General features: G+C 38.6%; 2 protein-coding genes across 3 annotated transcripts; one reads left to right on the forward strand and one right to left on the reverse strand.

The window, feature by feature from the left end:
• The first annotated feature begins 114 nt into the window (after window positions 1-114).
• Window positions 115-5270, forward strand: LOC111345252 (uncharacterized). Its single transcript, XM_022952529.2, has 5 exons — window positions 115-252; window positions 670-760; window positions 1678-1863; window positions 2583-2690; window positions 3332-5270. Exons 2-5 carry the CDS (start codon window positions 683-685, stop codon window positions 3449-3451), a joined length of 492 nt encoding a protein of 163 aa, XP_022808264.1. The 5' UTR covers window positions 115-252; window positions 670-682; the 3' UTR covers window positions 3452-5270.
• Window positions 4586-16495, reverse strand: LOC111345249 (uncharacterized). 2 transcript variants are annotated; one of them, XM_022952526.2, is made up of 7 exons: window positions 16326-16495; window positions 9133-14866; window positions 8586-8729; window positions 8027-8114; window positions 7251-7556; window positions 6954-7132; window positions 4586-6379 (listed from the first exon to the last, which is right to left on the reverse strand). In XM_022952526.2, the coding sequence occupies exons 2-7, from the start codon at window positions 14821-14823 to the stop codon at window positions 5981-5983; spliced, it is 6807 nt and encodes a 2268-aa protein (XP_022808261.2). In that variant the 5' UTR covers window positions 14824-14866; window positions 16326-16495; the 3' UTR covers window positions 4586-5980. The 2 variants fall into 2 exon arrangements, with proteins under 2 accessions (XP_022808261.2, XP_088618778.1); XM_088762652.1 differs by having other exon boundaries at window positions 16303-16403.
• Window positions 16496-16636: the final 141 nt, after the last annotated feature.

Genomic DNA, 16636 nt, shown 5'->3' on the forward strand with positions numbered 1-16636 from the left:
GAGAAAAAAAGAAAGAAAAAAAAGAATGAAAAAGGAAAGAAGAAAACTAATTTCCAGGAGAAAAAAATGCACTAACGAAGTCCGCATAAATTAGAATCACCCAGAAGGTAATTATGTAAATTATGCGGAAAGCCGCTGAGCTGTTGGATTGTAGAGAATAATTATTTCTCACGCATTTTAGCAGTTAAGCTCTCATGAAACTTTCGGTTTTTTCGCTGTCTTTGGGGTAACATTATTCTTCTGAAACATAAGGTAAGTGTGGATTGGTAATATTTCATGTCTAAGCAACTTTAGAGATCTGTCCAAATTTTTCAGGGATGACAAAATCGAATGTCAGTGTTCACCACCGAATGTAGTATTCAAGTTGTTTAGCGTCGAAGTTGTTGTTAGCGAATGATATAAACATTTCCTTCTATTAATCGCCTTTCAGCCTAAGAGCTGATGTTGTATACATACTTTTCGCACAGGTAGCTGCCATGTTTCATTCTCGACCACATCCAGTTGTGTGTTTATCACAAGATTTAAAAATAAGAGCTAATCAAATCTTGTCCTAATACCATTTCTATTTCAAATTTTTTAGCGATGCGATACCGGTCTGTTCGCAATATTCTCTTTCGAGTTGGGGTTTCTTTCGGCAAAGTTTAACCAAATTGTACTTTTTCTCAACAGATTAATTTAAACGATGGCCGAAGGCGACAGTTACGGATGCAAAACGTATTTTTTGATTTCGCTCGAAGGACTTCTATATTTGTTACAGTTCGTAAGTGAAAGTCAAACGACTTTTAATAATGTCAATTGCATATTTCTTTCTACCCTTTCGATAGCATTCAGACGGACTTCAGTTTTCGATTTTGTAGTTTCTTAATGTGAAATATTTTTCTGTGTATGTTAGAATTGTATTTGAAATATGCAGGTATTTTTTAAAACATGCATTGCCTCACCGCACCCAACAAGTGTTCCTGACAAATCAACTGCGAAATTTTGCGTGTTTAAACTTCTACTCAAGATTTAGTGTGGGTTTTGAAATCAGTGGATTATTCTGGAGTATTCTTCTCTTGTTTGATGTAGCGATAGGAAAACATTTTTCCTTATTACGCACTAGTTACGACTGCGTGAAACATAACATTTTTCTACTCGCAAATCACAAATTTTAATGATTTATACGTGGGATGTACAGTGTTTGATATGTGCATGTCATTAAAATGCTGTCTCGAGAGCGCTGCGTAATGTCACGTCGGTGCATTTTGCAGTAGCTGTTGCTCAAGGCGGTATCCAGTTGTCTTTATAGCCGTTATTAACGAACCTTAATCGTAAGCTGATATTATTGTAACATTTTTGGTGTACAGTTGTACAGTCACAAATCTAATGACCAGAAGTTATGAAAAATAAAATAATAATAACTGGGAATTATACGAATCAATGTCTCGGATTGTCTCATAATGGAACCATTCCTTTCTCAAAATCTTACACTTAATGCTTTTCTCTGCCTTCCATACATGTCATGGTATTTATGCCCTGAAATTTTCTTTATACTAGTTGATTTCCACAATTGATACATGTATTTCTTGGTTATAGACAAAAATGTATGTTTATTGTGCAAAGAAATTCCCTTTGGTCACTCTTGGGAGTGAACAGGTTTAAGCCCTTGTATTGATGATTACGTTGTAAAATTGCTAGGTTCTCGGCCTGATTGCATTTGCATTGGTTCTGAGTCATGAAGAATCCAGCATATTCTCTCATTATGGTTTCTTCATCGTTGTCAGTGCTCTGTGTTGGATCGGAGCTTTACTCATTATCTTCTTCCATGTGATTGGTTGCTGTAAAGTCAAGATACTGGGTGTTTGGCAGAGGGAGTATTCTCTGGTGAGTGCCTGGTTACTCAGTTTTGCTCCGTTTAAGTATGGATGACCAGAGCTGGTCAAAGACACTAAATAAAATATCATCAATGATAATATAAATCATGTAAAGGGTGCACTCTGAATGGTCACTTCATTGTCTACTGTTTGTCCATGGGTGTACACTGCTAACGTGAGCAGTTGTTTCCATGTAAGCAAATGTTTTGGAAGAAATTTGTTTTTTATGTCATAAAACAAATGATAAACACCACAGTAAACACTATTGAGTCATGGATTCACCGGGGAGGTTTCCTAAGTATCTTGGAAGCTAGAGTCTGTAATGCTTCTTTCGTGCTTAGCAGCCTTCCGCGCGCATCCATAACTCAATTGTGTACTCTGTGATGTTAACCATTTGTTAAAAGTTGCCAAAAAAAAAAAATAATTCTTAAGAATCATAGTTAACCCTTTCACTTCAAAGATCTGGTCACTACTTCCTCTTACTATTTACCATACAATTCTTATAACTGATCTTAAATCTGAGAATTTTGTATTAGATCAACTAATACTTCCATATTCTAATTGATATTTGTCTTTATTCTCATCACTTGTTCGCTGGTTGTTATATTGATCTTGTAAGGAGAAATTCTGTCTTGGTGGATCTTGGGGGTTAAATGGAATTTTCATTTGTAGAGGTAGACATAGTCAAGGCATTGGACTAATTATCTGACTTGTTTTTGTTTCCAACAGTGGATTTTTCTGCTGAGTTACTGCTTGTCGTACTTCTTCTTTTTCTTGTTCTCCTCGGCTCTTTTGTCCCAGTGGACCCTGAATTCTGCGCAGTTTATCATTGCAGCAGTAAGTGAAACTATTACATGTACTTATTGCTTTTAGCGTGCTTTTAGATTGCTGCTAAATCTCCCTCCTGGTGAAATTTAAGACCTCTTGTGTCTGAGGCAGTGTGTTGCTTTCCAAGTGATGTGTAGTGAATGTATTAAAAAACACCTAAATTGGCTGCAAAGCCATTTGTTAGCAAGAAAAAAGACCTTTTTACAAGAATCTTAGACAAGAGATATGGATGAGTAAGGAGCTGGAAAAATTGGCTGCCACAAGCCTCTGGAACATGTGGTATTGTTTTTACTGTTTCCAAAACATATTGCTGGAATAGGATGTGGAGACACTAGTTGCTGGGACATTTTGCATCATGTGATTTGTAGAATTTTTGTGAATTCTTTGCCCTTGGAAAATAATTTTTCATACCAATCAGTTGCATGAATTCCATCAGTTTGAATTTTTGGGACTGGTTGCAGAGGCCAAATTTTGAAACTGATACAAAAATTTCTATTGAAATTCTGCCTGTTCCTCAGGGAAAAAATTGGTAACCACTCGTCACTCGATGTTGCTTCATGATAATGCACAAACAGTTCTCTTGACTGCGCATTCCAAAGTTATCTTTCCCAATAACTGACATTTATTTTAAATTTAATTTTCTTCCCTAGATCTGTGGCTTTATTTTGGTGATTGTGTTTTTCATCCTATGTGTTATTTACTATCGCCGGGTCAGAAAAATCAGACTGACAGAGGTGGCCTGGGAAGGTGATAAATCAACCAGGGCATAGACAAGCAACAGCTTTTTAAGACTGGCCATTAAAAAAAACTTGTAAATGTTTTTCAAGCAATAATTCTGAGCTGAAGAAAGTGGTACAACTTAAAGTTTGCTTAGTAAACTCACTTAGACTTTGTTGGTGAAAATCAAGGTGTGCATGTATAAAACTTTTTTTAACAACAGAATTTGTCAAAAAAGAAATGGAAAATATTGTACTGTTCCCATTTGTGAGCACAAAGACAATTTTTTGAGGACATAAATATTGTTGCTGGATTGATGTTATGGATTTGCTTATTTTAACTTAACTAAGATGTACATTGTGTATGTTTTATTTACACTGTTTTGTGGAAAATATCACAATTTACTTTGGCAATGGATTGGATAGTGCCTTTAATGTGTTGGTAGGAGTTTTTTTTCTTATCTGTTATTTACTTGATTTTAGCATACAGATATTAATTATGGCTCACAATGAGAATGTCTTTCCCTACTTTTTCATTTGGCCTAACATGGCATAAAGACATTTAGGGCATAAACAGCCAATTTTTTCAGATTTGTAATTAGTTTGTCGTAAATGCTTAGGTCTCACTCCTAAGAAATTATTAGTTACTACCCAATTTAGTCTGTTCCCTAAATAGAAATAAAATATGAACTTTTCTTTTTCAATTTTCCAAATGCAACGGAAGCTGAAACACTACAGGAATTACACATTAATATTTTTCAGGGTGGTTAGGCCAAATTGTTGGTTGAATTTTTTCTCTCATTTAAACCTCTAAAAATCGATTCTTGTTAGTGTCTGTCATAAATTCCTTACATATGTAACTATGAGAATTTGAATCAGAGAATGTTCTGCAAGTGATGTTTTTCTTTCCTCTTACTAGTGAAAAAATTAGTAAGTGATGACACTGTTAAGCAATGAAATTCTTAGGGACATTCCATGAAAGGACATTCTCACTGGCACTTAAATTCAAGGGCCCCTTTTGGCATTTCTGGTGATTACTATTTGCACTAAAAGGTGTCTGTCTATCTACTGGGCTGTCATCTGTCTCTGTGTTTGTCAGTCTCCCTCTCTCTGTAAATCTGTCTGTTACAGTTGCACAACCTTGAAAATTACAATCTGCTGGAAGTAATAAATTTTACTTAGTTCATCTCTGATATCAATTTGCAGGAATATGCAGTTTATTTAAACTGAACAGATCTGACTAATTTTATCACAGTTTGCATTTGGTAATGGCCATTTATTTCACATAAGTTTTGGTAGAAAAAGTTCTGTAGTAATGAAAGTAGTGTTACCAGAATGTACTGGGTCTCTCTCTATTTTATGTAATATATTTCTGTGCTTAAGCTGCATTGATAACTTATTTTTTCACTTCTCAAACCTTTGAATGGGTAGCAACTAAAGTTACCAATTTTTACCTATGTAATTATATAGTCTGATTGTCCAGGTGAGAATTATCCAAAATTGTTATCCTAAAGACTGTGTTTTACGAGCTTGACTCCTATGGTGACTTGTGTTCATCAGTCAATGCTTCCAACAACACTACTTAGTTAGGTCCAGGAACACTCTAACCTGGACGATCAGATCATATCATCTATCTTTACCCCTGGGTTCAATCCATGCACTGTGTAATGACCTAGCTCTGGCTGCAGACCTTACTTGGCACACTTGTAAGGTTTCAGCTAACTGCAGCACATAATGTGTAACAGTTAGCATTTTGGCATAGTGAGCTAATGATTAATAGCAAAAACACTTGAAGTCAGGTATTTATGAGATGATCTGATTTTTGATTGAATGTTATCAGTATGTAGATATTAAAGTTTAGCTTCTAAATGTATGGAGTTTTATGGTAGTATTGCTTGGTGAACAAACTGTTCTGTGGCAACAGCACTCTCGGTTGAGAGGTTAAAGTAATTCGAGATCGCTTTGGTTGATCTTTACTTCGCTCAGAAATTGATCCCGAAAGTCGGTTTTGAAACGAAGACCAATAGTGACTTGGTCATCCATGTCTTCTCGTGCTGCAGACAGTTTGCATGTTTTTACTTTGAGTTCTCGTTGGCTCATTTTTCATTTACTCATATTTTCATTCGTTTAGATTGGCCGTTGCAAATTACTTTGGTTTTTAGTTCACGACACTCTTTAAAAGAGCACTCTGAAAAAAAAAGAAAACAAAAGAAACAGCTAAACGACAAAAGTAAAACTCTTGCCCACTATCCTACCTCTGACCCTTTCTTTACCTTTAGAAGAGTTTACACTTCACACAAGCCCGCCATGTGCAATACGGCCTCAGAACCCACTACTCAACTGGTGCATGAGCGATTGATAGTCAATTTTTTTTAAAGTTTAAATTCTCGTAAATATTTGAAGAGTCTAAGAAAAGAGTTCCTTCTTCTAGGCGTCACTCTGCCTTCAGTCAGTGGAGGCCGTGTACAAAAAAGAACAAAAAAAATGGAGAGTATTGAATTTGAGGCCTTTCTTCAGAGAAACTTTCCACAGATGTCCTCAGTCAGTCAGTGGTTTCTTAAAGCCTCCTAAGCAGGAATTATATTAATCCAAAGCAAATAGATTGACAAGAAAGACATAGAATAGTAAAACTAAGAGTGTTTCCTGGACGCTTTCACACACCCTTAGCACAATAGTTGCATATTCCTCTTGGTAAATTATACATTTACAGTTTTGAATTTTCAATTTGCACTGTTCACATTTGATAAACGCGAACCTTCTCATATCAATGTGTTTCTTGACAGTTTCTGTAGTGGGCCATTCTCCCATCACAATTTGGGTGATTGTTTTCTTAACAGCAAATTCCAGTTTCGATGCGAGTTTTCCTATTAGGATGGCGTCGTTGTGCAGCGAGTGCAATTTCTGTTTCAGTTGGGGAATGGCGTTGAATTTTCCTGCCACTTCCCTCGCCTGCTGTTCTTTCCCCTCGACGACTTTAGCGTCCTAGTGTTGATTTAGACAAGTTTGTTAGAAAGTTTAAAGTTAGTCATTTGATTCTGCAGTTTTCTTTATTAAGAAATATTGAATGACGACAACTTAGTTATTGCTCTCTTCTCAGAGATGAAAAGGGCGATTTTTGTGTTCATGTCTGTGACTTCAAGATGAGGCAAGAGTGCAACAGCACCTCATATCTTCAATACATGAGTGGAGTCACATTGATGACTGCAAAGTACGAAGTCAAAATGTTGAAATCTCAAAAGATTCTGAATGAATGAATGACTCGGGACATTTTGTTTCACAAAGAATCAACGTCATTTGAAACTGAGCTGATTCGAACTAACATACAACGAAATGCCACATGTAAACAGTTGCTTTCCTGTTATTTCTAGCATTTTGAAATAACAGTGTAAATTTGTCTATTATATGGTATACTCGGAAGCTAGACGTAATCTATAACTCAATTATAACGTAAGTATAGTAATGTTTAGTACAGGCGATATAAATGGGTGCTGATTCAGTAGATGTAATTTTAGGTCATGATATTCCTGCCAACTTCTCTGACATTAAATGAACTCACCATGAGATATTTAAAACGAAACCTCGCGACATTTATCCTTGTTAAGGTTAGGAATTCACTGAGTCCATGCAACCAAGGACACAAGGCTGCTTCAATTGGGCGGTAGTCTAAATAGTCTTCTTCTGGAGGTACGATACCGCAATTTAGGTGCCACTTCCAGAAGCAAGGATGTACTTTCACTGAGGAAGGGAATCACAGAAAGGTTAATTATTCAAAATAGGAGTTTGTTTAACTTTGCAAAAGATGTGGTGGCAAATTCTCAATATCAATTTAGGAAAGAGGTGTATTGCCACTCACCAGGCTGTACATATTTCTTGATCCAATGAAACCCCGGGCTTTCATTGGACAATACTATTCCAGGCACCAATCTTTTTTGCAAAAGCATTTTATAAAACGCGGCCCACAATTCGTCGGTGACGTAATAATGACCACTCGTATGCAACCCGTATACGTACAAACCAGCATCGAAGAGTTTCACTTCAACATTCTCGATTTCCTCTCTGCGGCCCTTCTCCTCTTTGAACACAGTCAAGATCCTGTTGTCCACGGACAGAGCACAAATCACAGGTTTCTCAGAATGGAAACCGTTGGGTGCGTAACAGCCTGCAAATTGCAACAATAAAAAGTTTTATTATCTCTCTAACTGAGCCTCGCTTTCTTTAAGCTTTCTTCTTCATGAAGTCTTCGTCGCCCATTGGAAGTCAAAAGTTTACCAAGGTGCCCCTCCATTTGGAAAAAGCACGAAACACCGCTCACTTAAAGTGCCCGGAGATTTAAAAAAAAAAGATAAAAAGAAAGTTCTGCTCTCGTTCTGCGGGTTCTGATTTATTTTCTGAGGAAAGGTCCCGAGCTAAATTCACGATTGTATCGTTTTTGGGTTGATTTTCAACGACTTTTCGTTTCAAGTTAATTTCTTTGCCATTACCATGTTCAGTTACAGCCGATTTGCATTAAGAGACAATTTGATTCACAGTTTTATCTTGTAAATCCATGTTTAAAATTTACACTGGCTATCGTTTTACTTCGCTTTCTCTGGGTCCTGCTCTCTGGGAGAAACTAGTCAAATTGCTTACCTGGAATTAGCTCTGAGCAAAGTTTAATGTTTTCTAAAAATCGGTTTTCCCATACAGCCACCAGTTTTGTCTTCTTCTCTTTTTCCACCTTAGAAGGGAAACAGAAATTGTGGAAGTATTGAAAGTGGAGAATGTCTTTTTCTGAAGCAGTATATGCTAAGAGAACGAAGTGGTACCCTAATGGCGATTAGATTACAAAATCATAAAATGTTAATCAGCACATTTTGCGACTCAAGAGCGCATCAATAATTCTGCAAATCGATTCCCAATAGCTCTTGTTTATAGTCTGTTAACCTGGTGCTTTCTAACCTCGGTGTTAGCTTTTTAAGGTTAACTATGAGCTCTTGGTTTTAGTTTAAGAACATTCAGTAAAAATATAACTAGTGACGGTGTTTCCTGAGCGTTTCCTGACATCTTCGTCATGAGCATCATATTTGACGTACTGAAAGGAACACAGTGCCTTCCGATTTCCTGGCCAGGATAACATTCCTGAATGCTCGCCGATGAAATGAATGCAGGCCAGGTATATAATAAAGCGCACACAACACACAAAACCCACCTTATTTTTACAAGGCTTGTCAGCAGAGCCACACGTGCAAGCAGGACCGCATTCCAAACCTTGTGTTTTGCAAGGGCATCCTTGATTGGTCCTTGTTTCTCCCTTAGAGCACGTGCCTTTGCATGAGCAAGGTTTTGCTTCTTTCTGAAAAAATGAAGACATGGTTACCTAGAAAGTCAGCTTTAACTAATTTAGTGGTGGTCACCTGAACGTTTTTCCTCCCTACCTATAGGTCGGAGCATCGTCAAATGATTTATGTGTTGTAGTAGATAATTTGAGTTATAATAATAATCTTCATCATCGTCATCACTTCACAATATTTCGAAGGGCTATTAACAGGTTCTAATGGGAAGTTTACGGACTATCAAACCCTGCCAGCTTGTCCAAGTTGTCATAATCGTTCTTCCGTAAATGTGACAGTTTGAATTTTTAACCACTGGTAAAGGCAGTATTGCATACGATGCATGAGTACGCTCTCACTTTCTTGTAAGTCACGCTCTGTAATGTCTGCAATGTCAACGAAATTAGTGTATATCGTTTTACTTACTTTCTTGTATAATTTAGTAACTCTGTCACGGTGCTTCTGCTCTTCACGAACTAGCTGGCTCACATGTCTGCTAACGTTCTCGGACTCAATCTGCCCGACTTTTTTCCTTGCAGCTGCCACCTGCTTCTCCATTTCAACTCGCGAAGCGTGAGTCTCAAAGAGGTCCTTCACAGGCACTTCGTGGTCATCGATCGTTACAGAATGAATATTCTGCTTGAAAAGTAGGTCCTTCCATTGCATCCAATGAAGCCTGAGGACATCAGTTAGTTTCGTCTCATAACGTTTGTCACTTTGAAACTCACACTTGCTGAAGAAACAAGAAAGCTCGAGAGAAGGCGAGGCCCACAAGTCCTGGGAGTTCACGGAGTTTCCTTGATTGTAGCCTGCTGCTTGTAACTGGGATAGAAGAAGCTGATTTCTTGGAAATGATAGTATCTGAAGTCGAATCTCGTCTTGTAACTTCTCTATCTGGGAATGATCTTTCTCGCAAGAGAATGATAAAAGTGACTGAACAATCTTCATAGCGTTGGAAGCAAGGGATGGTTTGTTGGCGATACCCGACAACCAGCGTCGCATTAATACCAGCATCGACTCATAAACTTCACTTGGAAGATTATGCTGTGGCAAGGTTGAACCTTTCAAGACAAAATCCATCGCACCTTCACCACAGTTTTGTAAACTGGATTGGTTATCGGTGATTGTGGATTGTTTGGCAAACAATTCATTGAAAAGGGCCTCAAGCGTCCGGCGGAGGATTCTGTAGGGATTGCTACTTTTGATTTTATCTTTTGCAATTTTGGGCTCGTAATCTGTTTCATCTGTTTCATCCTCTGTCTTTTTGCGTTTGTCTCTCATCTCTTCTCCACCATTTTCTACTGTGTCTGCGGTTCTGGCTTCTATCTCTTTGAATTTGTCCTCTTTCATTTTAGAATTGCCTACTATCGTTTTGGTTTGCTCTTTTTTCTTTGTGCTTACGTTTCCTCCCTTTTTGGATTTGTTCTCTGTCTTCTTGGTTTTTTTTTCTTCCTTTTGTTTTTTGTCCTCTGTCTCTTCGGTTTCGTCTTTTGCATTCATGACTTTATCTTTTTCCTTCTTGATTTTCTCCATATGACTCATGCAAAGCCTGTTACAAGCTTGAACCACAATTTCCTCAACAATATCATCGATGGCAGTTTTTTCAGGCACTCGGACCTTCAATATGTGGATTAATTCGCTTAGCAATCTGGCCAGTCGTAAGCATTCCTTGATCAAAGAGTTAGAGGATATCTCTTCTTGCGAATGCGTTCCTTGAAAGACATTTTCTGAAAATAAGCATCTTTTAATACTTTCAGAGGCATTTGCAACTAGCTGCAGGGATGTGGGACTGATGTCAAGAACTGCATCAACATCGCGCAACGAAATGTTTTCCCTGGGTGTGAAGAGAAAAAACACACACCAGTTGTCAATCACGTGGGCAGGAACACCGTCCGCCGTCATTAATCTACGCCAATTTGGAAGCCGATCAAGGCCGTAATTAAGAACATCAAGGCCATGGAAATCGTTCAGCCATTCAAGTTTGTCTATCAGAACTTGAGAGCTATCTTTGTAAACCCGGCCACCCGCTTCTAACATTGACCAAACAAAGTCTTTGCATAGTGGGTGTATACGCTCTCCCTCTTTTTCGAAGCGCCTTTTAACTTCCTCCAGCAACTTTGCTGCTTCATTTTTGCATGGCCAATAAGAAGCAATCGTTGCAATCGTAGTGGCGGCTTGAAAGTCTACCATGGCGAGTTTTAGAAGATCAAAGGTTATCTGAAACGGCAGGCAATTTTGAAGAATGCAAAGGAGGGACTCTAGTTGGGGTCTAAGATCACAAAAACAGGACGTTGCATTAAGGAAAGGAGGCATTCTGGGAAATAGAGTGCTACTTCTAAGGATCTCTTGTAATAATAAAGCTATTGCTTCCTGAATCTTAAAATGCCCCTCCTTGTCCAGGTTTTGGGCTTTCCATCCACATGACTCATATACGACTTCGGCACATTGAAGGACGTGATGCTGACTTAGTCCCTTGCGGATGTCATTGTCGAACCAGGTAGGTACAACTTCAAAGTATGGTGCCTTTTCCAAGCAGGAGAGGAAAAGCCTTACCACATTATCACAGGCGGAAGAATCGTCTGAAGGTTTGCAGGCTTCAATTGGACAGGCTAAGCCTTCGTTTGCAAAAAGAGAATTCCAAAGCTTAACTGTAGTATCATGGAGATTTATATCATCACCTCGGAGACGTCTCAACTGTACCATCATTTTCTCTGCAATCGTACCTGGAGTCAAGAGAGATGCTAGTGTTTTTGAAGCCATAGAGGCTTGTTCAAATGAATGGTGGGTGGCATTACTGAACTGTTTACGGCTACTTATATCGTCTATGCTCTTGGATTCGTTGCGTTGAGGAGGTTTAGGTATTAAGCGGTCATCTTGCATTTGGGAACCAGAACCTGCATACGGGTTAAAACAGGTCAGTCGGTGGACACTTGGGTAACAACAAGAGAGGTGGAAACATAAGGCAACATCTTCGCATGATAAAGGGGAGTGGAGAGCGAGTCTCTCTAAGTCGCAGCGAACTATGCTGCCACGCTTAAAGGTAGCTGGATTTCCCAAAGCCTCTTTCACTACTCGTGTTTCCAGGTCTTTGACGCGTTCAATCAGTTCTTGGATATTATCCATGACCTCAGATGTTCCTTTTCCGTTTCTAGTACTTTCGTAGGTTTTCCAAAGAATGTGAGGAATTTCGTACCTCACACACACGCCTGAGTCGCAAGTAGTTTGCCACCCGGGAAAAACCACCGCAAAAAAGGCTGCTCTTTCCTTTGGGGTTACGTTGTTTTCAACAAGGTAAGAAAAGATAGAAATAGCGAGAGGCATCAGTTTTGGGTCAAACTGACAGAGTAGCTCTTTTGCTTCCTTTAGGAGACGAACTACCACAGTGCCTGAGCTGGAAACCTTGATGGTTGATTCCAACAGCGTTAACATATGTTCTAGGAATACTTTTCGTGCATTTCTGAAGGAAGCAAAACAATCGTAGATCTTGCTTACATCTTGCGTGGATAGCCTTTTGGAAATCGTTTGACAAAGAATAGAACACATTGATTTTGATGGCGTCGAAGGAATGTTTCCAAGTAGCTCCACCATTCCAGGACGTTCAATTATGGTTGCAATGTGATCAAAGTCCAAATCCTTTTTTTGGTCCGATCGGCAGGTTCCGCTACAAAGTGGAATGACATTCATAAGTGCGCAATGTAAGACGTTTCCAATCAGGAGCCTTGGCTTTCCTTGCACTAGGAGATAGAGTTTGTGGATCAACCTAAGCTTCGCCTCAGGTGTTGAGATGTCAGACTGTACGATAATTTTCAGAGAATCAACAAAGTTTCCAACAGGGGACTTAGGTAATGGTTCCCTACTACCTCTCTTGGGAAAGTCTCTCAACAACAAGGTGACCCCAGAAAACACCCGCCTTAACTCAAAATACAGCAACAAAGCTTCAAATGGGGAGTTAAATCCCCTTGCTCTTGCAAAAACTGGCAAGCAACAACGCAGGTCAACCATCTTATCAAATATACCCAGTGCCAAGAGTCCAGCCACGGCAACATTCCAAATGATCATTACATCGATTGAGAAACCCTCATCAATATGTAGCTTAGTCATATTCTGATGCTGGATGCTAAAGACCTCACAGAGGGGTTTCGATCCGTTCAAAGTCTCAAAAACTGCCGAGAATAGAATCTCAAAATATTCCTCAGCTCTTTCTTTGACAATTGCAGCAACTGAGGTCGCTAATCTTAAAACATCTTCGCAGCATGATAGACCATCTGGTAAATTCCTTGAATGCCTTATTAAGCGAACTACATTATCAGTCTTCACGCTCAGAAGTGGAGCTTTGGCTAGATTCATGATCAGCTGAAATGTTTTAGATCTAGTTTGTTTTGTCAGACGTTTGTTTTTGAAAATTAATTGATTTAATGTCTCTGAGAGTTCAGAGAAGACTTCCTGATTCCTATCAAGGGTCTGACTAGACGTAGATACTTTAGATACAAAAGCCAGAATGACATCTTTTTCGTTCTCGTCGAGGTGCGTGGAAAAGTTTATAATTTCCTCAAGAAAAGTTTCCCTGTATTCGAGGGACAAGCCTTTGCATAGGCACAAGGATTTGATGAGCTGACAAGAAAATGGTTCGCACCTTTCCATACGATCGAAGCATCGCACGAAAAGGGCAATCGTGTTTTCTTTGGCATATTCGCTGAGGTCAACTTGTTGTGAAATCCAGTCCAAAAAAGAATATGCTGATCGCTTGAATACCTCCAAAAATTCAGGTGCTTTAGGCCAAGAAACGATTAAGGACGCCTTGACTATTTTCATAATATAATGTAAGAGCCGGTCAGCTTTTTCTTTTAAGCCGTTTACACTTTCAGCTGATTGTTTGATAAAGAGGCCTGCGAAGAGATCCAACAATTTCATAAGCTCTGCTTTTTCCAGATCATTTGGGAAAGTGTCAATCCAAAATTGGAGAATTCTTGCGACTAGACATCCGTCTGGAAATTTATGCAGCAATTCTCCCACTGATTGGAAGCATTGTACACTGTGGGTTGGAAATTGTGTGGGCTCTTCGCATTTTCTGAGGAAGAAAATTTTATAAACATCTGCTAAGTCGGTATCGTTAACCTTTTTCCATGAGAAGATTTTCAATGAGGTAGCTGTCATCTCGTAGCCTTCTCTGAAAACATCGTACATGTGTCTAAAGAAAACATCAAGCCGTTCTTCCTCATAGCCAAGATCGACTTGCTCTCCTTTTCTTTTAAGTTCCCGTAAGACATTAACCATATACCAAAGAGGAGATATGGTACCTGGTAGAGGCGTATAAAGTGGATCTTCACTGGCTAGACGAAGAATGAATGCAACATCTCCTTCTTTCGTTAGCTGAAGGAGATCACCCCAGTTTCTGAAGTAAATTGCGGGAATCAAGTCATCAAAAGGTGACTGTAAGCCAGGAAATAACGTCTTCATCAGTTCCGATTGCAATTCAGAGGACTTGCGTTTGATATCTGCCCGAGCAAACTTAGATGCTTGGGAGATTATTTCAACAATATCTTCCGCGCAATAGTCCCTCGCCTCTAAAATTACAATGAAGTCATTGAAGAGATTCGTAGCACTGTTAATGCAGTACGGTTTCTTCTGTGAATCTGAAACAGGAAAAATGAGTTTTCCTTCTTGGAGAATCTGCACAAGTTCCAGTAGCATCACAACTATTCTTGTTGATAAGTGGCACTTCTTTGAATCAGAGGGAAAGCAAAACTTAATAGTCCTGATAAAGACCTCAAAGGATACTCCACTGGACATGTCGGAGGAATAACAAAATTGAGAACAAATTTCGAAAATTCCCATTATCTCTCTCGTCGATTTGGAAGGATCTTTCAGTGAATCTTGAAGATGAGAGGCCACCCATGTATTGAAGATTTCAATTATGTGATATCCTTGAAGACATTGAACATTTTCAAAAAATGTGTCCTTTTGTTTTGAATCTTTGAAAGTAAGGGAATGTAATCTTCCAAGAGCTGCTTCCAGGTAATCGGCAGCTTCTTTAGATAGATTCGGGCTATTTCCGCAAATTTTTTCTTTCTGTTTTTTAATTTTCTCATGGAGTGAGTCGCTATTTTTTGTTTCCATCGTAGCCAGTTAGCTTCCTTGTATCTCTTATTAATCCGAGAAGCTGAAAGGTAAAAAGGTAAAATGCTCCGCTTAAACTCTGGTGGATTGATCACTAGAAAATTATAAAAATTTTCTGCTGTAAAACGTATTTTAAACAAAGATTCTGAAATTTGGCTGGTGACTAGAGAGTACAGAGCTCGGTCTGTTCTTATTCCATGACCGCTCCATGATTCGAGTCATTAGCTATAGACGAATAGGTAACCCGATCCTTGTGAAGAGACCCGAGTCATGTCCGCTCCATGGCAGCACAAGCTAGCAGTCATATTGGGAACAGTTAAAATTGCCCTCAGCGTTTCCCAAATAATACTCGTCGCCGAGATAAATTGAGTGGACGAGTTACTGTATTCAAGTTATAACATGTATGGCAAACAGTGAGTGTTGTATGTTTCAAATGTTTATCATTTTCATTAGTCATTACAATAAGGAATTCAGGAATGTTCCCTAACTGTTTAGTCCTCGGTTCAAAGTTTCAGAGTTGTCGAGGGTTCAACTAAGCCTGGCGAAATCGTGTCTGATTTATGGTAATCTTACCGCATTTAATTAAACCCAGTGAAATGATGAAATTAATGCCTTCGAGCAAGCATTAATTTGATCCCTTTAATTGTATTTACAAAAGATTATTCGTAGGCACTCAAAAGGGCCAAATGATTGAGACGAATTAGGATTTTGCTATTGTCCATAACAAGCTTACACAATAAAAATGTTGAACTACTAAAATAGTCCTTTTTAAGACTCATTCAACATAAGAGAACATAAGTTATATTGCGCCACGAAGTCTTCCGGATCGTCATTTGTACCCGATTGTCAAACACGCTTACCAAAACTGTAACCTGTGTCGCGGTTTGAAATTATCAAAATATCAATGAAAAAATATAATTTTTAAATCCAGAGTCTGCTACTGTCAATAACGAAAGGAAAAATGCAAGGCCGAGAAAAGAAATCATAGCAAAACTAGTAAGTTTTATTTCATGCAAGCCAAAATGCGAAAAGGCAATGTTTCAACTCTATTCCAAAGTTACAATCATTTGGTGTCGAACTTTCATAAGTACAACCATTGCCCAAGCTAAATTTGGGACTTGCATTATCCTGAGACAAATTTTAGCGTGGTAAATTCTTTTGATTTCGTAGCTTTCCCAAGAGGAATCTCGCGAATAAATCGATCGGCTTCTTTTAAATTTTATCGATAAATTCAAATTACTTCTCTTTGTAATCACTTCAATGAATTCGATGTCATCAGTGTGTTTAGATCTGGAAGAGCCTTTGTTTCTGAAAAGACTCAATTTTCTTCGCATTAGTGTCTTAATAAACTCCGCTACCGGAAGAAATGTTGTTGACAAATTTGACATAAGCTGCGGGTTATTCCTTCGATGTTCTCGTTGCTATTCGCCAACTAAAGCGCAATTTTTCTTCAAGTACATTATTAGTTGATCACATTACCTCGGAACTAAGGAAATTCATACCTCTTTCTTTTCCTTCCTTGAAGTGAATGGCTCTGTTGTGCTTGGAAACAGTTTTTTAAGCGGTTTTAAGTTCTGCTGCGTCGGCGTTCTTGATATTTGCTTCGTCAGCTTCGTAAATATATGCTTCGTGAGCGTTTCTAATTCCGGGAAAAAACCCGCAGGTTTCTCGGAAAACGAAAGCAAAGGTCTCTCATAAGTGACCTCTTTGTCTATGATCTAATTTTAAAAAAAGCAAAATTCGACTGGTGAAGAAAAACAAAACGGTTAAAACACACAAAAAGTATCAATTGTCTTTGTTAGTTAAGAAATAG

The sequence above is a fragment of the Stylophora pistillata genome, chromosome 6 (assembly GCF_964205215.1).
Source record: "Stylophora pistillata chromosome 6, jaStyPist1.2, whole genome shotgun sequence".
Classification (NCBI taxonomy): domain Eukaryota; kingdom Metazoa; phylum Cnidaria; class Anthozoa; order Scleractinia; family Pocilloporidae; genus Stylophora; species Stylophora pistillata.